Genomic DNA, 27,394 nt, shown 5'->3' on the forward strand with positions numbered 1-27,394 from the left:
CACTTACCCATCCAGCTCAGCTGTCTCGATGTACGTCAGGCTGTGGGGCTCACTGCTTGACAGCAACAGGAGATCAGCCTGAGCACAGACAGACAGACAGACTTGGCATGAATTTACAGAGACCAGTGATGCTTGTGGTTACTGCCATATCATCATTTTGACTGATTTTCTTGTGAGTGATAAGAGTGGCAGAGATTGACTGTGATCAGGATAGAGAGAAATGGTACTCACTGTCACAAAGTTGTTGTTTTCTAGTTTTATTATATCCCCCACTTGGACATTCATCCATTTTTGCTCCTTTAACCTGCAAGGAAACCTCTGGTAAGTCAGCACATACAGGAAATGCCACTTGGGAAAGTGAGGAACTCAGCTGTGCTCCTGGAGCTAGGCTATGGGTTCCATCAGGACTTGGGAGCAGGTCCTGCCATAACGTGTCCTGATCCATACTAAGCTGAAGACCACTACAGTACAAAATAAAAGCAGCAAAAATCAAAAAAAGCAGTGTTTGGGTTATCCCACGCTGGGTTGAGACCAAGCCCCACATTAGCAGCGCAGTCCATGTGCACAATCCTTGTCCTTGTCTCTGCACTGACCACTCCCTTCCTTCCTTCTTTTAGAGGGCCACATTGCCTCAAAAAACCCTGTCTGCTTTGTGTGAGAGACTTCATCTGGGAAAACTGCAGATTGTGTAAGGTTTTCTGAGTGGTGCTAAGGGCAAGAGCAACCAGCTGTCAGGAAGGTCAGCGCAGGTGCTTTGGCTGTGCACTTGCCAGTCTGAGCCACAGCACTGAGCTGGGTGTGCACACAGGAAGCCATCTAAACTGCAAGCACCAATACAGCCAAGTCAAGATAGCTGTATATGCAAATTCTAGAAGTGAGAAAGATCACTCTCAAAACAGGACTGGGAGCTTAAGCTTGAACTCAGTTCAATCTTGCTTATTCAGTGTTGATCAGAGCTGGACAGGATCTGTGGTTTCCAGGCTTTGAAAAAGGCAAAATATTGTAAAATTTATGTGCCAAAATTTGTTTCCTAGACACAGTAACTAATACACAGTAAACTATGAAACTGGTTTACTTAGCAGAGATCACAAAAAACTATGTCCCTATTCTTCCGTTTCCACTTATATTTTTGACTGTTTGATCATCTGTTGCAGTTTGCACAACATACTGCTATCTACAGTGAGGCAAAAAGTCACAAAAGACTTCACAGCTGTCTACAGCTGTGTCCTATGCATAGCTGGACTCCATGGAGCTGCAAGTAAACAGCACATCTGCCTGCCACCAGAGCCAAAGCCTCTGCTATTTTTCCTGCAGGAAAGAACAGTGCAGCACAATGTCCAAAGCACGCAGCTGAAATGTTTTGGGTACATCTAAGCCTCAAACTATAATGAAGTGTATGAGGGAGCTCTTCCAACTTCTTAATTTGAAATATCTTGTTGAATGCCCAGTTTTGCTTAATGCAAAATAAATGCTGTGAGTATAAATTGGACACAGAAGATAGCTTTGCTTATTACTTCTGGGGTAAGGATTCAAATAATACAAGACTCTGAAATTCTTACTTAAACACAAACACCCAGGAACAGAGAAAGAGTTTAGTTTTTGTCAGCATAAGGTCACAACCATAATATATGCAGATTCTGGTACTGTGTCTAGTGTTCATTAATCAGACACACAGTTCAAAACTGCATGATGAGCTAGTGGTGTCAAACACAATTCAATTTTAAATTGTTTAGTGATCCTTGAGAATCACACACACACACAAAATCAAAAATATTACTAATAAAATGCTTTTCCCTTTGAGAACTACAGCAAAAAGGACTTACATGCCATTGATCAGGACCTGGACTGGGCGGTTGTTGACGTGTTTGTCGCTTTTGTGTCGGTTCTGAAAATTGGATCAGAAGGTTAAAAGGCATTTCCAGGAAACCAAACACACAGGAGCCTTAAGCAGTTCATTAACATTTTAGGTTTCCACCCAGCTGGCTGAATGGGTCAGGCAGATTAGGGTCACAACTGAGTCAGTGTCCAGCCCATATTTACAGCAGTGACACAGAGAATGACCAGACCACAAAGGGTAACAGGCAACACTGGGCTTGCTCTTGGAGAGGAGGAGGAGGGTAGAGCCTTACATGTCACTTTAGCACAGCTCTGACTCAGCTGGCACTCCTCCCACCCACCTCATCTGTAAACACCAGAGAAATTCATTCCTCTGCTCTCATACAGAAAGTGGCCACTGATGTTCTGCCATTGCTCCACTGAACATCAAAATCATTTTAATAATGAGACAAAATCAGATGCTAAACTCAGCTCTAGTATCACTTTGTAAAGTCAATTGGGCTTCGACCACTAGCTCTGATGGCAGCAGACTTTGGCCAAAGCTGTTTGCGAGTTTGAAAAATCACAAGTGGGTTGAGTACTTGCTTCCTACCAAATTTTTTTTCCACCTATATTTTGTTAGATGACAGAGGATGAGTTTTCCAAAGTGGAAGCCTAAGAAAAGATTTCTGTGCCTGTATCCAGACATATCTATGAATGATCACATTTTCAGACATGCTGAGCAGTTTCAAAGAAAGTCAATGGAGCTTCTGGGCTGCTCAGCAATTTGGAAATTCTAGCTCCTGTTTCAGTAACAAACTGTAGATTTTGGGGTCTTAATCTCAGACCCCATCTGAGTGCCTGCCACCAGCTGTGTTTAAGCAGTTTATTTCAGTTACTGTGCTGAAGAATCACAGGCCAACTCCAAAGTACAGGTCAGAAAAACAGATCTTACAAAATCATCAATGGCATCTTTGACTCCTGATACAGCCAGCACCAGCACCAGGGGCACCACTGTTGTAAACCAGGCCAGTGAGGAAATCTGAGGAATCAACTGTAAGAAGAAAAAACCTGAGTTAAGACATTTCCTGGCAGTGCAGAAAGCCACTGCTTCCTAATCAAGCTGCAGACAACATTTTTCTATGATAACTGAATATAGAATAAAGACAGAAATGTAGCTCCAAAGGTGGGAGAGGCAAGCAACCCATGTTTTCCTTACAAAACAAGCTATAATTTCAGTTAGAAAAATGGAACAGTCAGAAAGTGCAGTGGGTTGCTCTTCCTTGCTGTTTGCAGAATCAGAATTGCAAAATCCCCAGGGTATTTTTTTGTAAGTACTGACATGGGCAGCCTGCTGTGAGGGACTCAAGAGCTATCTGAGCAAAACCAGCTGTGCAGAGCCATCAGAAGCTTCTGGTTTTTGTTTCAGTAGCTTTTCACACTTTGCTGAAGTAAGTTTCACGTCAATGGACAATGCAGGATGCTGCCAGGGCTGACCTTGCTCTCTCAAGAGCAGCACAGCCATTTTTGTTTCCTACATCTTTAACAGTGAGAGGACCAAATAGGTGAAGGTGATTCTGTTGTGCCATCAGTAATGCAGAGGGACACATCTCACCCCTACACAGTTCTCCCCTTCCTGTAGAAGCACAGCACTAGGAATGGAAGCAATGTGAAACCAGCATCAGTGTCCCCCAGTTTGGATCTGGGAAGTGTCAGCTCCATGTGGTTGTGAAGTTGGCATTTATGCCCTGTCATAGCCCAGATGCTGCAGGCACCACAGCCCTGATCAGCTGTACAGGCTACAATTGCTGCCTTCTCACCTGCCTTGGAAAATGCATGTGCCACTGGTCTGTGACAAAGGAGGGGGACACAGAGTCCCCACAGCCTGCCCATCACATCCACTCCTGGTGCAGGAAGAGTCCCACAGGGATGGAGTGAGGAAAAATAATTAAACAGAGCAATAGCTAGACTAATGCCTGCCTTCTTTAGGCTACCTTGATGTAAAGAAAAAGCTGTGTGTTTTTATATATAGTCAACCCTAGCCGGCCCAGCAAAACACACTGTGGAAAAACTTAAGGTAAATACATTGAAATACCATGAATTTGACAGACAAACAGCTAGAGTGCAGCACAACAACGCAGGAACTGTGCTCTCAGCTTAGCTGAAAAGGCACCTTCTCCTGAAAAATATACATGCATTGAAATTTGAAAAATTCATTCCCTGTAAAAAAAGCAAAAAAAGATCATATGTGGTTTGCTGAAGGCATGAAGCCTTTCTAAAGCTGAAATTGTAAAAAATAAAAGCATTTGAAACAGGTTATTTTGCAAATTTGTGTGCAGTGAAAGGGTGAACTATAAAACACTGAGCTTGAAACATAATCAAAATTATACCCTTCTTTTGATAATGTGTATTCTGATATGACTCAACAACTGCACACTACACAGCAAGGTGCAAAAGGGCAGAAATCCTGATATCAATTTATCCAGTGCATTCAGCTTTCAGGGTATCATTAGCAAGACTGATGAGCAAAGTGCAACTCAATGCCATCACAATCCACAGGGTTCAACAGGGCTGCCAGTGTCTGACACGCTCCATTCTGGACAACTTCCTCACCCTGGAGAAGGGAGCAGCTTTATGCAAACTACCCACAACCTTGAGCCTTTCTAATGTTAACTCCTTCCTTCCCAGAGGAACACCACAGATTACACAGGTGTTGTCCTTCTTGCTGTTTCCTTTGTGGAATTCACCTTAAAATCTATGGGTAAGAGACAGCTTGGCTTTATACTGCAGGATGAGTAAGTAATGCAAATCTGAGGACAGCCAGGAGCACTCAGATGTAGACAAAAAGGGATAGTAGGGCAGGGCATGAAAAAGTTGCACAATTTGTTGAAAACTAATTAACTTTTTTTTTCTTCATTTAGTTCAAACCCTCATATCCAAAGGTAAAAGAGAAAATTGCTTTTTTCTGTCCTACTTTCTATGTACTGTAAGATTTTACTAAGATGCTAATTCGCACCAGGAATATAGTTTGCACTTCATTACACCTGTCAAACATAGACTGGCTTTGATAGCAGAGAACAATCTGCTGGAAACAACACAGTGATTTCATACCTGCAAAATCAGCAAGAAAAGGAAGTAGGCATTGGCTATTCGCTGAAACTGCTCAAACAGGTTGAGAGGCAGGAAAGTGAAGAAATTATATTTCGATGTTTTAATTGAATTGTTCTGTTGGGAAAAAAATGAAAATAAGTAGGATTGGTAAAACAGGAAACAAAATTACAGCACAACACATTTCAACTTGCTTATATTTAGCAATAGCATTGTTTCCAACAGCAGCTCAAAAAGTGTTTCCTTTTTCCCCGCACAATCATGCCAAGTCTGCATAAACAAAAAATTCCTCTTGGAATAGGTGAAAACATGATGATCAACTTATGCCAGTGCTGCTGCAGGTAGATGAATTTGTATGTAGCTGCTCACTACATCTTCCCTTTATTAATAGTCTTCTTACTAACACAGTGCACAAAGCAAATTGAGAACTGTAAGCAGAAGATGACAATTTTGCTGTTAGCATCTACAAAGCAGGGTTAAAAACACGTACCAGGTCAACCATCTGCAGCTTGTTTGATGCTTTGAAATACCCACTGGCTGGACAAACCTGCATGAGGTATATGTCCTCCCAGGAGCAGGACATTATTATTATCATTTTCAGCTCATTCAGCAAACTTTCAGCTCAGGAGTTTCAATGGATGGTTTGCTTCTATTCCACAAAAATAACTTGGATGTGGCATTGTGCAAAGAGTCACTGATACAAGAACTCAGCATTTCAGTAAGCAAGCTGCAGCCTTCTTCCCTATTTCCAGTTTCTTTTTCTAATTGTGGACAGTCCCTCCACCCTCAAGAAAGGGCTGCTTCCCAGCCTATCTTCTGCAAACCACAGAAAGACCTAAGCTTGATATTGCAGAACTGTGTATTTTCTTCCCCAAAGGTCAGAGCAGTCTGGTCCAATACTTGCCACTAGCCAGACAGGCTCAATCCATCATACTGACCCACCAGCTGCAGCTGTCTCTAGTTTTCAGGTGTGCTAGACCATCTTTTCAAATGATGTTTAACAGGCCCTGGTCCAGATTTAATCCTGGAAGGATGAATCCCACCTGTTGTAAGAACATCTTAAATTTTTACCCTTAGAAGCTCTCCAGACAATGCCCATTTAAGTTCCTTCCAGGGAATATAAACTGTGACAGCACAAGGAAGCAGATATGAAGGACACCTGAATTCCATAATAAATAGCCTGGTTCAACAGCAGAGAAAGTGGTGATTGTGGTATTTGTAATGGCCTTCAGATATTGCTAAGCTGGTGGGAGGACAGGAGCTACTAAGTATGAATCACAGCCCACTTCTTATCCATGTATTAATCCAGGATCTCAACATCTACACTGACATGCATCAGCATGTTTCCAGTACTAAACCAATTATTTCAGGTTACCATTGAAAGGTATGTGTGTGGGAAGCTATTCCATTTTAGGCAGTTATTGGATTTCTCTGTGTTCAGACACACATCACAGCATATGTTCTTCAGCATTAAAATCATGTTTTATCCCTTGGACAAATGAGTAAATCTCTCAAAGGGCAGAAATGAAAACAGCCTTCATAGAAGAGCTAGCCAAATACCCCTGTTGATTGAGTCCAACAAGGAAAGATATTTATCAGTGATCATCATATACACTGCATTGCCTGTCTCCTGATATAATGTAGCTACCTGTAAGTGGTTAACTCTGTCTGTGCCATGATATGTAATTAAATTTGGTTTATTTCAAAATCCTTAACCATGGGGTATGTGTTGTGTACAGGCTCCATGGACATTGCTGAAACATAAGCAATGGAATAACAGCATTCTCTGCAGACCCAGCATACTGGGAACTAAATTCCTTGACAAGGGTGTGTCCATCAGGCACAGAGTCTAGCAGATTTTTTAATGAAAGCTGGATCTAAATATATAAATCTGCCCACTATTCTGAGGAAAAGTGTCATGAGCACTTACTTAATGAAAAAATAGAAGATTGTTGCTGCAGGAAAAAGTAAATGCAGGGGACTTGACCTTTGTGCGTCAACAGATTTCAGAGAGTCACATACAACATGGGAAAAACTACTCAGTAAACACTCAGATGAAGTTTATAGATCTTTGCCTGTGAAAATCTCAAAGGGGAATAAGAAAAGAATGGGAGTGGTTTATTTCAATTCCTGCCTTCTATTTCTGTCCATTAATTACGTCAGGAAAATCATTGAATGAACCACAGCCATTCATTTTATTTCCTATTGCCATTAGGCATGGTAAAAACCCCAGACATAACAGCTTTCAAAAGCTTAACTGAAGGAATCTGGATAACCAGTGTTTTCTCCATACTTGTTCAGGATCATTATATTGTTGGGCACATACAGTCTTTTGAGACACTAGGGCACTTTAGGAAAAGGATAAGGACAGGGAGCATTATCATGGATCTTCTCATTATTCTACAATCGATAATTAAAATTAATCACCAGGAAAAAAAGGATCTTGTAATTACTATAAATATTTCTAATTCAACACGTAACTTGTTCATGGACCTCAGGGACTAAAGTCATATCAATAGCAAATTATAATGACAAACTAGAGAAAACTTCACCCTTTCCAAATCAAAGCTCTGCATTTCTACATCACAGATACAACTAAAGCACTATGCAAGGTACCGTATAATCATAGAAACATAGATTGGTTTGGGTTGGAAGGGACCTTAAAGATCATCTCATTCAAACTCCCCTGCCATGGACAAGGACACCTCCCACCAGACCAGATTGCTCCAGCCTGGCTTTGAACACTTCCAGGGATAGGGCACCCACAGCTTCTCTGGACAACCTGTGCCAGTGCCTGAGCACCCTCACAGTAAATAATTTCTTCCCAGTATCTAATCTAAACCCAGCTTCAGTCTGAAGCCATTCCTTTGTCCTGTTTACCACATGAGCAAAAAGTCCCTCTCATCATTCCTGTGGGCTCCCTTCAGGTACTGGAAGGCCACAGTTAGGTCACCCTGAAGCCTTATCTTCTCCAGGCTGAACAAACCCAATTATCTCAGCTATCAGTTATGTTTTCAGGCAATACTACAGGGCTGTGTGCTTTGACAGCTCAGACTCTTGGCCAGCTACAGGAAAATCTCAGCTGGTCTCTGCTCTTGATCTTATCCTATTGTGTGATGCTTAACAGCATCAAACCCTGTCACTCTTTAGAGCTGGAGCAGAACCTGGACCTCCCACCTCTGGTGTGGGAGAGGTGCTACAGGAGCCTGCACCATGGCAGTGCATTAAATAGTCCACATACAGCCATCATTTCACAAACAATGCCTCTAGCACATAATCTGCCTCGCTGTCCCCACGCTCTGCCTTCAGTGGGGGAGACTCCCTTAGAGAAAAAGTCATGGAGACGAATAATCTTTTTAACAGCAATTAGGTATTGAGAGGCTTTACTGAAACTTCTGGTTTTCCCAGCTAAGAGTTCTATGGGTAAGCACAGAGATGGGGAGCTTTACATTCACTCCCTGATCTGCCCTATCCTCTGGCTCTCCAAGGGCAGCCCCTGCAGGCACCTGTGTCCTAAATGAGCAGGTCTGAGCGTGGTACCCACAGTCAGCCTGCAGCTCTCCAGATGCGAAGCTTGACACCAGAGCAATGTTGTTTGTGGGTGAGGGATTATTCTCATCTGCTCTTTTCAGGGGCTAGATTCACACCTCCTGGAGGTGTGACTCCACCAAAATGCTGTCCCTAAGAATAGTGCTCATCTCTCCACAGTTACACAAGTCCAGATCTGGCGGATGAGCTGTTACTTTGGGGGTGTTTTCAGAAGCCCGCCTGTGACGTCCAACAGCAAGCAAAACTCAGCAGATGGCTCCTACCTTAGATCGCTGAGCAAACAAATCATCTCCTTGCCATAAAAGTCACTGGAAATAAGAGACACTGATGCTTTTGTGGCTAGATTACAGGGGCTAAAGGGTATGGCAAGGTATTGACCCTCTGAATTTATAACCCTGGCTCAGTGACATAATAGTTCCCAGCAGCTGGACAACCTAGCCATATGTAAATTTTAGCAAGACTTAGTGACCCCACAGGGAGGTGTTACGCCACAACACTTAGCAGTTTCCCTGGTGCTTGTGTAGCACAGACCAGTGGAAAGGTGAGCAGCCAAAATGTCCATCCCAGGTGTTTTGGTAAAGCCTCGCCAAGGAGGTGGCAGAAGTGTAATTCCATGGCAATGTGTTTAACTGCAGCAGTGCCACTGGAAAGCAAACAGAACATGTGACCAAAATGGCTGTGAATGTGCTCATGAAAAATTCTAATAAACTCATGTAACAGCACATATGCTGCCACAGAGGCTTTGTTTTCACAGGGAGTCCAGAACAGTCAGACCAGATCAGTTTTAAGACTCCCAAATTCACTGACTTATTCCTGATGGCAGGCAGCAGTCCCAGCTCAACAGAAGACTGATAAAGGCCAAAACGATGTGGTGGTGTTAACCTGGTCCCTGTAAAAATCCCTGTAAAAAGTAAATTCCCAGAAGTAACAGACTGGTCAAACAGCAGAACTAAAAATGTCAGTTTCCAAAATACAGTTCTCTTTTCTTCCCTTTTCTTTTTTTTCTCCCATTTTTCTTTCTTATAAACAAAAAAAAAAAAAAAAAAAAAAAAAAAACCAGGAATGTCTTACATATGCAACCCCTTGACCCTCTCTTGACAGCACTGATGAAGTGAGTTCCAGGATCTCATCACATGGTGGGTATGCCAGGAAAATCTGCAGGAAAGCGTGACCACTGGTTGTGTTTTCCTATGCTGTTCCTTCAGTCTGGTGTCATCCCATTACTGAGCAGTTAATCATCAGTGTGGTGAGTGTCCTTGTCATGGTGGTGCAAAGGAGAGCACAGGGCTGGCATGGCTTGACAGCATCATGTCATTGCTCACAGACAAGCCAAGCACAGCACCTAAAGGTCTTGACTCTAGTCACCCCCTCGGACAGCTCCATGCTCTCTGTGGCCTGGCTCAGTACCTGAAGCTGCTGCTGGGCAGGAAGGAGGAAAGAAGGTGAGGTGACAGCACAGCTGAGTGGTGCAAAGGAGACAAACTCCAAACTATTGGTTTGTTTTCATCGTGGTCTCACCCAACAAGACTCCCAACCAGTGTGACAGGAGTATTCTCTCCATGAGACTTAACCTGATGAAGAGTAGACGACTTGATCCAAAGGAGTCTATGGACTTCACTGAAGACCACATCTGGCACAGCTCAATCTTTACATGCTTCTCAGGGGCCTAACATGCCTGGTGTCTCCATCCACAAACCCTGTCCAGAGCTCAGCAGTTAATTTAAGCTCAGTCTTGAGCCTTCTACCCTCACCCGACCTATGTTGAAGAAGTCCCCATCTCCAGACTGTCATCTGTCCTAGTTTCCCAGATACATCTACCCAGTTCTACTTCCTTGATGGATTCTGAGCCTCTGGTGTAGATTTGTCTTCAGCCCTGTCTCTCACCACTCCTGCCTGGGCTCCCTAGGAGGGCCCTGGACCTGGTTCATCACCTCACCTTGTCTGGAATGGTCAGGATGGATCCCATCACCAGAATCCTGTCCCTGCCAGCCAGATGCTGCAGGACTGCACTCTGGTCAGTGAGAGCTCTGCCTGAGCTGGGATCATCTCCCCTCCCAGCTTGCCCCCTCTCATAGTACAGCTCTGCTCTGGCTCTCCCTGACAGTGCCTCAGCTGCTCTTTGGATGAATCCAGCTTGCACCTTACTAAATGAAGGAGCAGCACAGGGGTATTGCTGATGTAGCTATTCCTTCAGCAACTGCTGAGCACACTTTTCACTTCATCAGACCACACTCCCTTCAGCCTTGAGTGTGAGGGACACTGGGAGACACTTGCAGGCTGAGACAGGTAGAGAGGGCAGCTGGTGCCACAGCCCTGACCACCCTGATAAGGTCCTTGAGGATCACCCACCAGGCAGCCTTTTGAGATCAAAGCATGCAAGCAGAGGAGGTGGAGAGGAGTCTGAGCCACTAACAGATCTCCCTGCTCTCCAATTAAATTTCAAAGAGATAAGAACCCAGCTGGCTGATCCAGCCCAGAGCAATGTGTATTGGCTATAGGAAGTCATATACATCCCTCCTATTTCACTAGAGACTTCATCAGGTGACCTGAGTCCAAGCAGCCCCCTTGCTGCTGGTCCTGATGAAAGAATGCTGGTTTGACCCTGGGTCCTGATCCAAGATGAAATTTGTCATTGACTCATAGGCCTTGCATTTCCTTTTGCTATTGTCTGAAAGCCAATTTCAAAGTTGTTTTCGCAGCCCTTCATGACGTCCCAGTGCAGCTGTGCTAAATTCCAATGTGAAAGCAAAGAATTAGAAAGGGAACTAGGATCAGAGCAAACATTAAAAGCCTTCAGAAGAGATTTTCCCCTCCAGAGTGTTGATGGATAGCCCATCGTGGTGGACACACAGAGACTGTCCCCTCTGTAGCTGTGCTGTGGAGAGTGCAGACAGATAAGTTGATTAAAGTCCCTAAATCTTGCTATACCACATCTGCCACCCTGCTTTCGACATTATTTCAGTCTTCACACAGACAAACCTCTTTCTGAATTCAGGAAGAATCTTTTTTTCTGCACTGTGAATAAACACAGGGTTAGGACTTTACTTTTCGTTTTTACTGACCTATACTGAGCCCTTTTCTCTGCTGCTCTAAGTGCCCTTTCATGCCGTTCATTCACACTTGGTTTCTGAGTAATTCCTACCTGATTTTGTGAGCTGGAGGATACTGTACATACCTTCACACTCAGCCCTTCCAGTTAACTGCACAACACTTTGTTTTAAAGCTTGTTTAATTTTTCTAACCTTTCTGCTCAGCTACTGAGGCCTCAAGGCTGAAGAAGTGTGGCAGGCAGGGACACAGTGCAGTTTAGCATCGCCTGTATTTTCTGGTAGCTCTAGCAGTTTGGAATTTGCCCTATGAAATCTTCTGCATGTTGTAGTGTGATGGAGGTGGACGTGCCCTTGCATGCAGGGGCAGACACAGCTTTCCCTGGTGCAGCACCAGTTCCTGCAAAGCTGGTTTGAGCCATTCGGAAGTCTTGCTTCATGCCAGGAGTGCCACCTTCCAGCAGCTGCCAGAGCTGATGTCAGACTCCACACACAATAGACTTTTCAAGTATTTATCAGTTCGTCTCTTCTCCATTCACAGATATCCTGGAGACTTTGCACGGGCAAGGGACAAAGTCCCACCAGGAACAGGGATATTCAGGGACAGCACACCCACCTCTGGTTGTACTTTCCCACTTCCCTGTTCTCCCTGTGATAAGGACAAAACACCTCTGTACCTTTGATCTATGCCTACACAATAGAAACTGTTCTTTTAGTGAAAAGCTCAAATCTTCACACCAGGAGGAACATAAAGCCTGGCCCCAGCAATACACAAGTAAGTCAACACACAACACCTCGGTTTGCATTTCCCTTTCTTTTTCCTTACCGGCCTTTCTCAGCAACTGCCTCACCCTAAAGAATTTACCACCTCACCTCACTTTGTTACAAGAACCTGTTCTATAGGTTTTATGGCTAAGGTTTGCCTTACCATACAAAGAAATCTGAACCTCACTCCTGTGACTTTCACAATCTAAAATACTTCTAAAGCTTTGTTATATTGGTGGGTTTCCTTTGGATCCTAATGGTCCTTTCCTCCTGAACCACATCCTAGTGTTTAGCAGTGCAATCCCAACATGATGAGACAAATCTGAAGGGGAGGAAAGTGCCCAAATTTAACTCTTTCCTGGAAGAGCTAACTTTCAGGAGCATCATGGATATGTTATGGGAGGATGCCAAGAGACTATCTCCCTTTTTTCTCACTTCCACGTTCTTCAGAAATCTACAGCATGGGATCTGAACTAATTTGTGATCAAGGTTAGGTTTTTCATGCACCATAGTAATGTAGAGTAATTAAATTGAATTTTTGCAAGGATTTATTGGAAATAAGCAGCCTAGGAAATTATATGCAGCCCTGTACCTTTAGAGCAGTTCTTGCACCATGGCCTAGTCTGTTAGTACCTCACCATCCACTCACCACTTCAAGGCTTGTCTCTTTTTGGGCCATTTTCTGGATGTCCTAAGCCTCAGTCTACACAGGACCCCGGAAATCATAAGCCACAGCTCACTAAAATGAGAGGTGTGACTACCAAAACTAACTGCCAAGTTTTAACACATTGTACTGAGCTGGTTTTTTGGCTGCCTTCACTTTATCACCTAATCACAGACTTATGGAAATTCTGAAGTGTTCTCAAAGCTGTCTAGTTAATTGTGGCTATTTGCAAATCCTTGGGCACAATCAAGCAATCAGCTGGGAAGCAATGTCATGCAAAGTGAGTTTTCTGAATGACTTTTCACAGAATTAGGCCTGGAACCAGAAGAGTTGCTCCTTTCCTCTATCCTGACACAATTGCCCATCTCCCTCCTACTGTCCTGTCCCACTGCTGCACACAGGAGTCATTCAGTGGAAGATTACAAAAATAAGTGTGGGCAATTCCACCCCAGCACACTACTGACAGGTTGAGTGCAAATCAGGTTCATTTCCCCAGTCTCAAATCACCAGTCTTGATAAGATATATTCATGCTGCATAGTACTTCACATATATATGCTTGCATGCATTTCATATTCAGGATACAGCAGCTCTGGACCCTGGGACTCTAACCAATGTTATGTAGTTCGTGGATGAAAAGTGACCACTGAAAACCATCATGTTGTCATTAGACAAACCTGCTGGCAAGTCAGACTGTCCTCATCACACGAAATTAGTGTGTTCTAAAATGCTTCGTTTTTTCAGCTCTTGCCAAGAAAATACTTGTGGCATTCCTAAACCAAAACGTGACTTAAAGGAGCTCCCGAGTAACTGAATGATTAATTTCACCACTGGAATTCAGATATTCAAAGGACAAAAACTCACAAAATTCACTTTGGTATTAATTGGCAGCTGCAAACAGTTTGAAAGAATGCAGCTTCAGGACAGCCTCACAGAGGGGATGTCCCTGCAGGCAGGCAGGACACATCTAGTGGCTGAAATAACCCTCCTCTACACAGCATCAGAAAATGGTCCACAAGCTTTGGAGATCAAGTGGCCAAGGGGCTCCCTGGTGAATTAGCCTGGCAGAACTGGGACACAGCCAGCCTGTGTCAAGGCCAACTTTGGAACCACAGATTTCACAGCACAAAGTGAACCTAAGTAAGCTGCTAAGAATCTGGCAGAAAAGCTGGCAGAAAGCCACAAGGGCCAGATTCAAAACCTTCCTGACACAGATGATTTCACCGCAAAAGCTGAGGAACTGACACATTTCCTTCCATGTTTTACTTTAAATGGAGACAAATTTCCAAAGAAAACTCCTCCCAGGTTCCATTATTGAAAGGCCTTGGAGCCTGATCCTGCAAACACCCTGACTCACAAATAATTTTCTGGAAGTGTGCAAAGTCACTGTGTCATGCTTTTTCGAGAAGCACATCTCCTCCAAATGCCCATTTTTCAGGCTGACTCAGCAGCAATGCACCTCTGGTGGTTCATCTGGCTTGTGTTTGCCTGGTTTGCAGAGCCAAAGCTGGCATGCAGTTCTGTTCACCCCTTTGAAATCACACTTGAGACATGAAGCAGATGCAGCTACATCTGTGGCTACATCTGCACGAAAACAACACAGGCTGGTTACTCACAGCATATTCAAACTGCAGATTGAAATCACGGTTGTTTGCTTGAAGTTGTCTCTCTTCCTCTGCAAAGAAAAGGAAACACAACAATCATGATGGAGGGTAAGCAGAGTCTATATAGATGTGGATGAAGCATCAGGAAGTGCAATCAGAGTTGCTGGAAGGGAATGGCACAGGGAATCAGACCCCTGTGCCAGCAGCCACAGGTCAGGGCCCTGGGGTTGCTGGTGGCACTGGTGGAGCTGCACTGTGGACTGGTACCATGGCACTCTTAACATCACATAACAAATCTCATCTACCCACCACCCACTGCAATGCCACTGCCTCCTCAGGTTGTTCACCTTCTGGGTAGGAGTTCCCACTCAACTACTGGTGCTCACTCTTCCTGCCCTGCTCCTTCTCTTCCCCCTGAAGTTTCTGGAGCTGTTGCCATCAGCCTGCAGCTGGTGCCCTTCTTCCAGCACAGGAGCATTTCTGAGCATCATCCCACTGATGGGACACCATCACCACAGCTCTCATGAAATCAAAAATAACTGGAAGGATATCAAAAGGTCATCAAAGCTGTCCTTTATCTCTAGGCTGGGTCTTGCCTCTCTTGCCCAAAATGACATAGAAAGTTCCAGTGACTCCTGTTCTTCAATTACTTATTCCAGGACTGAAGTTTCCGTCCCCTAGGGCAGTTTTTCCATATGTTAACTAACATAAAACTCATTGCTTCAAGTTCAAGAAATTTTGTCTTCTCTCAGGAGGGTCAAAGGTAATCCTCTGCTTCCCCTAAGTTCCTTGTGCTGCTTGCCAAGTATTCAGAGCACAGACAGGGACGGGATTGTCCCACTCTGCTCTGCACTGGTGCAGCCTCACCTCGAGTCCTGTGTGCAGTTCTGGGCACTGCAGTATACAAAGGTGTAAAAGCTGTTAGAAAGAGACCAAAGGAGGGTGATATGAATGGTGAAGGGATTGGAGGGGAAGCCATATGAGGAACACCTGAGATCACCTGGTCTGTTCAGCATGGAGAGGAGTAGACTGAGGGGAGACCCCATCCCTGTCTACAATTTCCTTTGGAGGAGAAGCAGAAGGGCAGGCACTGATCTCTCCTCTGGGTGTCTAGTGACAGGACCAGAGGGAATGGCCTGAACTTATGTCAGGGAAAGTTTAGATTTGGTATCACAAAAAGGTTCTTCACCCAGAAGCTGGCTGGGTGCTTCCTCCCCAGGGAAGCAGTCACAGCACCAGCCTGACAGAGTTCAAGAAGCATTGGGACAATGTTCTCAGGCACGAGGTGTAGTTCCTGAAGCTGTTCTGTGAAGGATTCTATGAGTCTGGGATTCCAAGTTCACTAGGCAGTGAAGGCTGTTGTGCTTTACACCAGCCTTCCCAAGGGTAAGCTGCTCCTGCTTCTTCCCTCACTTCTTATGCAATAATCCATGAGTAGGAGCATCACTTGGTGCTCTCCAGTGGAATTCCCATCTAGTTCAGCCCATTCTGGATGAATGCCCAAAATGGGCCATGGTTTGCAGCTGAGGCCTTAGCAAAGCTGACCAGGGCACAAGGGACATGCAATTTTCCTTGCAGACATTGCAAACATGCATAAGAATTCACCCAGGAGTAATTTAAAGTAATATCCTTATGCACCACCAGCACTCAGAGGAGGGCTTCCCAGAATATGATCCATTTTGGCAGATCCTTTCTGGCAGAGCCAGATGCCTCATCAGGCAATGCAAATCTTTCATTTGTCTTTGCTGGATTGCATCCAAATTCTTTCAGACTATTTCTCCAACTAGTCAATTCCAATCCTATCTTTCAGTGTGCTTGTAGTTCCTGCCAGCGTGGTGCCATTCACAGATGTACTAAGTGTGTTCTCTATTCTCTCAGCCAGGATATAGAAGTAAATATTGAATACCAGACTCAGGATGGGATATACCCCTGATGAATCTTCGAGTTTCCAAATCAGTCATCAATATCTATTGTTAATGTCTTTTTTTTTTTTTCCTGAAAAATCTGACACTCACTGTTTTGTGACTTTTATCTCAAGCATGCATCTCTGGATTACTTGTAAAAATGCCACAAGTGACAGTCAAGACACACGGCAGCTATCTGAGGCTTTTTCAATACCCCTCCAGCTACCACTAAAACAGAATTAATTTTGGTTTGATGCAGTTTTTCAGGACTGCTGACTGTTAATCATCTCTTCCCCACACACACTCCTAGTTACTTTGAAGTGGTTTGCTGTATTGTTTTAACCTTTACTCAAGTGAAGCCAATACATCTATAATTGCTCAGTTTTTCTTCTTTCCCTGCTTCAAGATAGATGCTGTGCTTGCTTTCTTCACAGTCTTCTGAACTTTCCTGCCTGTGAGCCAGACTCTCAAAGGCAGAGCTGCTCCAGGGCATGCTTTACCTTACCCAGTCAACCCATCCTCTCTCTATTCCAGCCCAAAACCTACCCCTTTCTCCTCTGCTTTGGCAAATATTATGTTAGATATCTAGAGGGAAAAAAAGAAGAAAAAAAAAAAATCAAACCACCACAACAAAGCCCTCTTATTTCTCAGCTTTATTTGCTAAGGCTTTTTCCACTGAGCTTCCCCAGGGATCCTAACTCTTACAGAACAACTTTTATTGCCCTTTATGTCCTTGATAGCCTTTTCTCACTTTGAGCCTTTGCCACATTGTGCTGGATGAAACAAACTGTTTTGCACCTTCTAGAGGCATCCTTCCTTTGTCTGAAGCAAATGGGGAGCTTCTGATTTCACCATTTCACTCATCCTTCTGAGCCTTTCTCTGAAAGGTGATAACGTATACATGTGCCCTTAATATCAATTAATAATATATGTGTCCTTAATATCAATTAATAATATATGTTCCCTTAATATCAATTATTTAAGGAAACAACAACCCTGTCTAATTCTCCCTCCACCCCAGAATTCCTTCCCATGAGGTCTCAGCTATTAGTTCTTCATACTTTTTGGAGGTTTCCTTTTTGAAGTCAATGTTAAACAATTTGATACTGTCACTTTTTCCTAAGTATCATCGCATCATTTAATAACTATCCCTGTATACACTCCCTCCAGCTTTCAGAGGACCAGCCAGCTCCTCCCATTCCCACCCTTTAGGAGGGAATAACTTCTGAAACAACTTCCTCTCCCGTCCAAAAAATTACCCACCTCTGCACCAAAACTCTCAGCTGGCTGGGTAAGCAGTGTTCCTCTCCAACTCTGCTTCTGCATAGACAGAATTCTTCATTTGCACCATGTCCTGCCTCTCAGAAGACATTTTTTTCCCGTCACAAAAGACTTCCCTTCTTGGCTTGCTGTGCTTATGCTCATTATCTTGTAGCATTACAAAGAGATCTGCAATTTGCTCATCTCTTTCTTCAAACTGCATTTCAGACCACGAAGTCACAAAATGAAAACTTCTGCTAACAATACAGAGTTAGTTTTATTATTTTCCATCGATATTCCAGCCTCATGAGTTAATCACAGCACGTGTCTGCTACGCCTATTAATTGATGTGCTAAGATATCTAGTTTTTCCTGTTTGTTCACTCTCGCATTAGCAAGAGTCTGAACTGTTCAGTGCATTGAAGTACTTGCCTTCCTCCTTTTCCTTCAGTGACGCTGTAAATACAGAGAATCCCTAATTTTGAAGCCCTTTTTTCAGATCATTTTGGTGTCTGTCTGTAGGCTATTTTCATCAAGCCCTCTAGTCACTAATGTAAAGCCATGTTAGCAGGCAAATGTGCTTTTCTCCTTCTTCAGGCACATCTAACAGTATCAGTCATTTTGAAATCAGCTACCATCTGCCCCAGATGAATGATTCAGATCGACCACAGCAGCTTCATTCAATACCCTCAAAGTACTTAATCCTTCACTGCTTTCCTCAGACAAATTTTTCTTATCTTCACAATGGGGAGAACAATGTACCAAGAGATCAGAGTCACTTATCTGGTGTAAAAGAGGAAAACAGAAGCAGAGCTTAAGAGGTCGAGGCTTGCTGGGCTTCAACTATTGTCTTGTGTGCTCCTTCAGGAATTTTCCTGAGACCAAATTCTCAGAGCTGATGAAAGATAAAGCTATTTGTGAAAAACAGAACTTCCCAACACTTGCCTGTTTCCTGCCATACAGTAAGTGCTACCCTTATCCCCTCCTCAGGGGCTCAAAGTCTAGTCCTGGAAGAAATGCCACAGAGAAGATAAATGGCGTTAATGTAAATAGGAATAGATGACAAAGCTTTAGAGAGCCTCAGTGTCACACGAAGTCCTCAGTGGCTTTCTGTTTTGTATGCAGAAACGGAAATCCAAGTGCTGCAGGCAACAGCTGAACACGCCCTGAGCTCCTTTGGTGCTCCCAGGGCACACGGGGGGAGCAAGAAGCCATCCCCTTTCTCAGCCTTCCCCCAGGGTCTTTGCAGCCAGGGAAGAGGCACTTGACACATGGATTTGAACTCAGGAGTCTCAAATGCCCTTAGGAAAAAGCTGACACACGTATGTGCCCCGGTGAGGAGACTGAGAGCAGTGAGAGATGCACTCTCCAAATGGCTTTTATGTGAGAAACATTAATGGCAGCAAACGACTCTGGGATGGCACAAAAACATGAGGTAGTGGGATATGAAACAGAAAGAAATGGGAATCAAGGAGCTGCACTCTCATATGGCACCTAAGGGCAGGTTTTCTCTAATAACCCTTCCTTAAGGCCCCAGGTAACTGTGAACCTGGTTCAAAACTGAATGGGGCATTTGTCTGCCATAGCCATCCATCTCTCTCAGAGGCAGCGTCTCTAAAGGCCAAAATACAAGGCTAATTTCTAGTGGCAAAAATTTAATTTCTCCTAGTGGGTAACAGCCAATAACCCTTGGCTAAATCAAGACAAAACACAATAAATTTCCCAGAGAGCCTTATCCAACAGCATCAGCAAGGAGAATTTCCAGTCATTTGGCTACACCAAAGAACCACTCTGACCACAAGCACAGGGCAGCATTGCCTCAGTGGCTTTTACCTGCTGAGGACTGTGAGGTCCTATTGCTGTGCCTCCTAACCCAGCAATTCTGAACTATCACAGACCATGCAACTCTCCTCTGTCTCTGGAACAGTCTGAACAGAAATGAAGACTCCTGGATGATCACAATAAGCAAAAAATTAGGAAAAGTCAAGCATTGCAACAGCTTTGCCTGGAAACCATAACTCAGGTTTTTTTGGCTGTAGATCCAAGCATGCATGTCTTATCATGCCCTGTTGATTCTGAAAGCAATGAGGAAAAAGGGAGGGGGAAGCTTTACAGATATCAGATGAGAAGTTTTTCATTTCTTGAAACTTTTTAATATATCTCTAAGTAAATCAAATGTTCTGCTTCTGCAAATTGCATTCACTGGAAAGAAGGAATGGTATTTGTGCTCCAAGTTATCATTTCACTGCCACTGAAAACTATTTTAAATTATTCATCAGTGGAAACTCAGCGTACATAAATATGGCATACTGCCCAGTTCTTGGTCTAACCACTGAGACCAAGTCACTGGGAAAGTGCCTGTTTTCTCAGGCAGACAGTTTTAGAAGCTAAACCTCAGAATAACATCTGTATTTAATAAAATTAAACCCATGCCAAAAAATCAGCTATAAATGTAACTGGCCGGCCCACCAGCCTTTTTACTTTAGACTGCTGCATGGAAAAGTCCTGCAAAAGGTTAGATTCAAGATCTGGTCAGACAGCCTGGAAATTTGTTTCTGGTTTATGCTAAGGAACATATGCCAAGAGAAGTGTTTTCAATGGAGTATTGGAAAAGTTTTGTAGATATTGGGTCTTGCGGCTCCAAGAAATAGGAGGTTAAGATCTGCCTGGGTTTGCCAAGTCCAATACAAACTAGGCACTGATACTTCATGCACGAAATGAACACAGCCCAATTAGGGGAGTGCCTGTGTAACTAACCCTGACAACAGAACAGAGACAGCATAAACTCTGTAAAAATAATAATCTCTCCTCCACCCCTTAAACAAGTGACCTCAAGAGCAAAAACTCTGCCCTGGCTCAGCTACAAAGTGTGGTATCCAGGAGCTGGACTCATCTCCCCAGCTTCCCTTACAGAGTGGTTCTTAGCAAAGCTATTGTCCTTACAGAGTTGTGAAAGCTGTAACACATTGTTCTGGTTCCAAGGGATCAGAACATTGTTCTGACCCTACTGGGACTCTAATTCAGGTCTTTTCTGCAACAGGCTATAAGCAGTCCCAGAAAACCCCCTCTACTCACACACCTCATGAAGTGTCTCCTGCTACCTCCCCTCCTTGTCCCTACTCTCTCCTAACTTTTGTTGTCCCTATTTTTGGGCACCTTATGATCACTGTGGCTCAGCTTTTGGTATCAGCTCTCGACTATGGCCACCTCACACCCAACATCAGCCCTCTCTGACAAATTCTGGCAGACAAATCCTGGCCCTGTTTTTTGGTCTTTACTGGGCTGCTCCTCTTCATGCACAAGCGACTCAAAATTGCCATGGTGAGTCAGTACCTCTATCCTCTCATCAAAAAAACCTGAGAATTACAGTCTCCATGAAAGGACACTCCATGGCAGAGGGCAAGCAATCATATACTATGTTGGGCAACCAAAATATTTTTCTCCTAGGAGGTTATTATACAAACCAGTAGTTAAAATCTCCTTGCACCTTAAAGCAATATTTGCCCCACTATTTGCAATCATTTGGGGTGAAAGAACCATGCAACAAGTGTCTTGATTTGCAAGTGCTGTATCTGGCTAGAGTCCCTGTCACTGGGGTAAAGAGAATGGGATTATTTCTTACAGCAGCGATACCACAGAATTTCACATTCATAACACAGCAGTGCCTTTCTGGGATCAGAGCTGCAGGAAATGAACTTCACCCACAAGCAAACCCAGGAATCTTTATGCAAAGGGTTATCATCCCACGTGGCTCAGAGGATGCATGGGTAAAGCAAAGAGCTGTATGACAGGTCTGAGGGTTACAGTGGTTAAATATCTGTGTTTCACAGTCAGTCTGGGATGTCTGTCAGCCCCCCATTACCGAGTGTCACCCTCATGCTGTAACCTGAGCAGGGCTGTGCTCCTGCTGCTCTGCAGCACGAAACCAAAGCCCATCCCTGCCCTGAGCCTGGCAGGGCTCAGCCCTGTGGCTGGGGCAGCACAGTGAGAAACCAGTGGGATGGAGACAGGAGAGGGAGGTCAGAGACAAGCCCAGCTCGGAGCAGGAGCATGTTCAGCTGCCTGGCACACAAATGTGGTTTTTTACTGACTCATAAGAGGGGCTCTCCTGGGCTCCATGCTACAAATCCACACATTTTTAATGTGCAGGTGCTCCCTCTTCTGTGGAGACTCTCTGGTTTCCCTGGCTGGAGAGGATTTATGCTGGCAATAACATGCATTTTCATCTCAGAAAAGGAGCAGACTGTGCTGAGAGTGAGGCATTTAATTAAGGAAAAGCATGCATCATGACCTTACAGGGGCACCATCATCAATGGGTTTAGTTTTCTTTCATCCCTCCTGTCCCTCCATTATTAAATAAATATATTTATTATGTCTTTCTGTCTCAAAAAAACAAGAAACCTCACTCCTCCTGAAGAGATAAAATGCAATAAATACATTTTTGTGGTCATGGACTGTGTCTTTGGTGATTGGTATTGAGCTCAGCCTCGTGCTAATCATCAAACAAACACCATACACAGTGGAATTTCTCACACAGGTAAAACATTTCATATAGCCCTGGTATAGAAAGCCAAATTATTTTGCTACTGGAATCACTAACAGAAGGCCCACTATGGTGATGTACTGACCTTCTCCACATTCATACAGCAGATTAAAGGTCTGAAATAAAAAACCCTGAGGGTGAACTGGAAATATTTTTACCTCAAGTCTAGTAAATTTTTAATATCAACATGAAGTTCAGTGCTACATTCTGCCCTTTTCTAAAAGCAGCATTTTATATTATCACCATAAGAAAAAAGAAAAGAAGAAAAGACAGCTCAAAAAAGTTGCCCCAGATTTGCCCAGGATGTGCAACACTTGTGGTCAAATAGCACTCTTGGGACACAGGTGGAAGAAGTGTTGGATAACCTTAAACCTATTTATATTCCTATTTAGGTTTTTCTAGGAAGGGACATAGGGTGACTCATCTCTCTTCCCATCTCCTGCAATAACACCAGTCCTGGTTTCCCTTCCTTTCCTACTCCTGGCAATGTCTCAGCACCTGCCCTGGCTCTGGGCAGAGGTGAGGGCTCATCATGTCTCAAAAATGCCTGGCAACAAATTAATTCTCAAGAAACATCTACATATTTTCATAATTGTTTCAGTCTACACTTCAGACACTTCAGAATGAAATATACTTTTTAAAAATATATTAGCAGTAGAAATTTTCTTTTCTTTATTTTGAAGAACTAATTTCCCCTCCCCCACCCCAACTGGTTTAAAATTTTATATCACTCTATGACCTGGTTTTATTTCTGGTATTAGTTCACAATATTTTGACTCATATTAGCATGCCAAAAAAAGCAGCTGAAACAGTCTTTTGTTTTTATTTTGAAAACTAGTCTGACAGTGACTGGCTGGCACATATAATTTCCTTTACTAGACAACAGTATCTCCTAGACATGCTGGTAAATACCACAGCTTAACACAATTGCACATGTTGTTAATAACAGCAATGCACAGTGATAGGAAGTGATGCAAAAAATCATAAAAATAAATACAGCTCTGAAACTAACTTTGAGAAGTTTTTCAGTTCACAGTTATCTCCCTCATGGGAAATTATGTAAAAATAAATACATTTTTCATACTCAATGTCTATTGTGGTGAGACATTTCCTATGGGACCAGAGTGGGGATCCCAGGAGGCAGCTGAGCTCCATGTCCCATCCTGCCAGTCATGGGCTGCCTTCTTCAGGAGCTGCCAAGCTCTGCCCAGAGCCTGACTGCTCCAAGCCCAGCTGCCTTGGTGAGCAGCAAGAAGAAAAACCCAGTGGAGCTTTCCAAAAGCTGAATTTATAACCTTCTTCCTCCTCTCACAGTGCCCTGACACTGGGCTTATGGAGATGAAAAGCAATGACTGCTCTTCCACCTGTGTGGATGAATTCTCCCTGCTCTCTATTCCCTTTTCTTTTTGGAGAACTGTACCTGCCTATCCCTGTCCTCGATAACTCCAGTGCTGAACTCAACTGCTGTGGGAAGAATCCAGTGAATAGAGATATTCCACAATTATCAGCCAACCTTCCACACAGCCGAACCAGAGTGCCCTCCTTCCTCTCTGTTCCAGCAGGTTAAACCTCAGTGTAAAAGATCTCAGCCACCTTTTCCATAGAAACACCTCTGCTGCTTGTCTAAGAGGTTTTTTTCCTCTGCTTCAGCTGGAACAGCTTCACCAACATTATCCAGCAACTGGTTTCCTCTGAGCATCTCTGTGTGTCAACATGAGCTGTGTTTTAGTTACTCTCCTGATAACTTCTATAAAGAACTTGAGACTATAAAAAGCCGACCCTTATCTCCAAGAAACTTAAGACCATGTAACCTGTCCTCTTAAACTACGCCTATCATATTTCACCTGCACCTCAGCTCATGTGGAAACCATGCCTTGCTGGGGAGAAATTCTGGATCTCATGAGAGCAATCCTGATCCCAGGTCCAGCAGCTGATGCCTGAGGTAATCCATTCCTTCCAATAAAAGTCATATCATGACCATGGCTCTTCAGCAAGGTTAAACATCATCCAGCTTTGTTTTTGGAACAGAAATTTGGTCTTTCCATAAGCAGTACTGCCTCTCCAAGATGAGCACATGTGATGCTCCCTGTGGGAGGGCCTTGCCTGCTCTCAGGCAGCACAATCCTTTGGACTTCTACAAACACAAAGATTTACAAACTCTTGGATTAAAATAGCACTTCAACACTGGCATTTATGCCTAGTTAAATGTTTGCAAGGAACAATCATAGCTTTGGAGCTGCAAGGCAAAATAATTAAAAACACAAGAGGAGGAGAAAACACTATTCGGCTTCCTGTTATGGAAGCTCCTCATTCCCTGATCACCTCTGCTTCCTTTAGCCTCTGAACTTTTTCCAGTTTGCCTTCATTGGTTTTGAACTGATGTTAAGATGTGAAATTATTCTTCCCAAGAAAATATAGGGTTTATATCTAGGAAGATTGAAGTTTCTCGAATACTTGGTTGAGGGTGGGTGGGCTGAACCCTTCCCTGCTACAACCCCGACTCCAGTCCAGGCAAAACACAACACTTTCCTAATATAGCAACAAATATTTTTGATAATCTGAACAGCCACTGCTGTACAAGTGGGAGTGCCCTGGCTGGACGGTGGCTCACAGATGAATCTGTGCTGTCTCATCTGCAAAGCCAAGATGGGGTAAGAAAGATCTGGGTCTGGCAGAGATCCTTCCCTGGGAGCAATCACAACCTCTTCTCCTGGGACTGTCTGAGAGGCAAACGGATGCCCCTGTCTTAACACCAGGGCTTGCAGTCTGCCCTGGTCCAGGAAGGGGAAATAGCAGCACAATTGCAAAAATAAACCCCTGGGAAAAAGCTGTTCAGTCCTCTGAGCTCAGAGAGGTTGTCAAAATACAAGTAGGGCAGTAATTCCACATGCATGAAGTACAGAGAGGGATACCCTGGAAGGAAAGGCTGGAAACTTTCCCTCTTCACCATGTCTGCAGGCTTGGATCCCCAACCAGACACTGCACCTTGGGTCTCTCAGGGTGCACACACGAGTGCTCTCATGTCTCTAATTTACTCTTCCTGTTTCTGATTGGGGTGAATATCTAGGTCATTGCCATCATAAAACAGAATTATATAATTGTTTAGATTGGAAAATACCTCCAAATTCAGCAAATCCAGCTCTTTACCCAGTCAACTCCATCACTAAACCTGAAATACCATATCTACACATCTGTTACACACTTCCAGAGATGGTGACTCCACCATGGGCAGCCTGTTCTAATGCTTGACAACCCTTCCTGTGAAGAAATTTTTTGTAATATCCAATCTGAAGTTCCCCTGGTATATCGAGGCCATTTCTTCTTGTCCTGTTTCTTGTTACCTGGGAGAAGAGAGTGACCCCTGGCTAACTACAGCTTCCTTTCAGGTAGTTTTAGAAAACAATAAAGTCTTCCCTGAGCCTCCTTTTCTCCAGTTTAGACACCTCCCAGCTCCCTCAGCTGCTCTTTATAAGACTTATGCTCCAGCTTCTTCTCCCTTCTCTGGACATGCTCCAGCACCTCCAAGTCTTTCTTGTGAAGGGCTCAAAACTGAACACAGAATTTGAGATGGACCAGTACATTTCATCATCCAAAAAACTGCACCAGACCTTTGCACTGTGCATTGCTCATCCACCCACACCCGCAAAGGATTCCTGTATTTAAAAAAAACCACCAAAACCCAACTTCCCCAAGGCAGTCATGTGTCAGGACAATGCACAAATTCTGCAGCTGGTCCTGTTGCAAATGTGCCCCCACTCCCAGTCCACAGCACTCTTCCAAAGCAGTATGAAATGCAGGAAAAGGAAAGAAAGTGTATCTTCCCCCATCTGCTCTGGGCCAGACATGCTCCCAAATAGGAGCTCAGTGATTTCCCCGTGTGCTGTATTTACATTCTTTTACTCACAAGACAATGGCATTACCAGACCACACTCACCTTTCAATTTCTTTTTTCCAAATTTTAATCCAAATAGAGACATCCCAAAACTTTATTTTAGTCCAACTCCATGGAACTTCTGCAAGAGAAAAGAGAAGGCAATTCACAACACATACAGCAGCACACACATATAATTCTATGCCAAATAAATGGGGGAAACAAATTCCTAAACACTGTGGCCAACAGCCACAGTTTAACATCTAGAAAGCATTACAATACAAACCAGTCCCAGGTTTTCAGGCTGCACTGCATCAGTGGGCTACCTTACCTTGGACATGCTGATCAATTCATCTCCTGACATGGCACAAAGGAGGGGCCAGTGGAGGAGAGACTGAAGAGGACATTCCCTCTATCTTGGAGCTATATGAAAATGAGAAATACACACCCAGAGCTTGTACTTAAGGTACAGAGGAACTGCGTGTCTACCCAGAGCAAGACCAGCCTCCTTGAAGAGGAGGAAGCAGAGGGAAGCACTGGTTTCCTGTAAATCCGCCTCTGCTCAACACGTGCTGGCTCACACTGTTGTCCACTGCTGGTCATCCTGCATGTTTGGGGCAGACTAGAATAAAATTTCTCCCCCACTGGCTCTAAACTACCTGGCCCAGATGCTAAGACCAGGCACCAGAAATGCATTTAAAGCCCTGAATATATCCTGACAGGCAGAGGAGTTGAGCATTAAAAAAACAACCAGGTCAAAACTGGCTGGTAGTGAAATTTTCAGTGTCCCAATAATCAGACAAGTTTATTTAAAGGATTTGAAGGTGATGTTGGTGCTGACAACCTAGAGGATCTGTGAACATGAGAAAATTGGCATTGCTCTGTGACCAGGAGCCTGAACCAACAGGAGCACGGTACCAGTTGCTTAAGTGGTCAGTGAGGCAAGCTGAGACACTTGAGAGTGTCACAGTCTAGAACAAGTTTTCTAGGTGACAGAATGTAGTTTTTGCACTTTATCCTATGTTATCTGTGCAGAGCAAGGGTGTCTAAGGAGACAGGAATAACAAGTATGTCATGTTTTGGAAATGCACAGGCGAACACAGCCTATGCCACTGCCCAAATGCAAGCCTGATACAACACCACCAGAGTAAGCCTGGGCTTCATGTCTTTGCAGAAAGTAAAGGTAGCCTTTAAGGAAAACTCTACAATCCTGGCTTATGTCAAACTTCTGGTCTAGATGCTCCAGTAAAGCTATATTTAGCAGCTG

General features: G+C 43.9%; 1 protein-coding gene across 3 annotated transcripts in view; it reads right to left on the reverse strand.

Moving 5' to 3' along the window:
* The window catches only part of LOC306814143 (phospholipid-transporting ATPase ID-like), a 73,832-nt gene that overhangs the window by 39,936 nt on the left and 6,502 nt on the right, over window positions 1–27,394 (reverse strand). For 2 of the 3 annotated variants that reach the window (XM_079329911.1, XM_079329910.1), the window contains exons 2-8: window positions 26,191–26,269; window positions 14,563–14,621; window positions 4,927–5,040; window positions 2,771–2,869; window positions 1,824–1,885; window positions 232–304; window positions 8–78 (exon numbers count right to left, since the gene is read on the reverse strand). In XM_079329911.1, the coding sequence (XP_079186037.1) occupies window positions 8–78; window positions 232–304; window positions 1,824–1,885; window positions 2,771–2,869; window positions 4,927–5,040; window positions 14,563–14,621; window positions 26,191–26,233 (521 nt within the window). In that variant the 5' untranslated portion in view covers window positions 26,234–26,269. Of the gene's footprint in view, window positions 1–7; window positions 79–231; window positions 305–1,823; window positions 1,886–2,770; window positions 2,870–4,926; window positions 5,041–14,562; window positions 14,622–26,190; window positions 26,270–26,458; window positions 26,574–27,394 lie in introns of those variants that run through there. The other variant, XM_079329912.1, reaches the window with a different exon arrangement.

The sequence above is a fragment of the Erithacus rubecula genome, assembly GCF_903797595.1.
Source record: "Erithacus rubecula genome assembly, chromosome: Z".
Classification (NCBI taxonomy): domain Eukaryota; kingdom Metazoa; phylum Chordata; class Aves; order Passeriformes; family Muscicapidae; genus Erithacus; species Erithacus rubecula.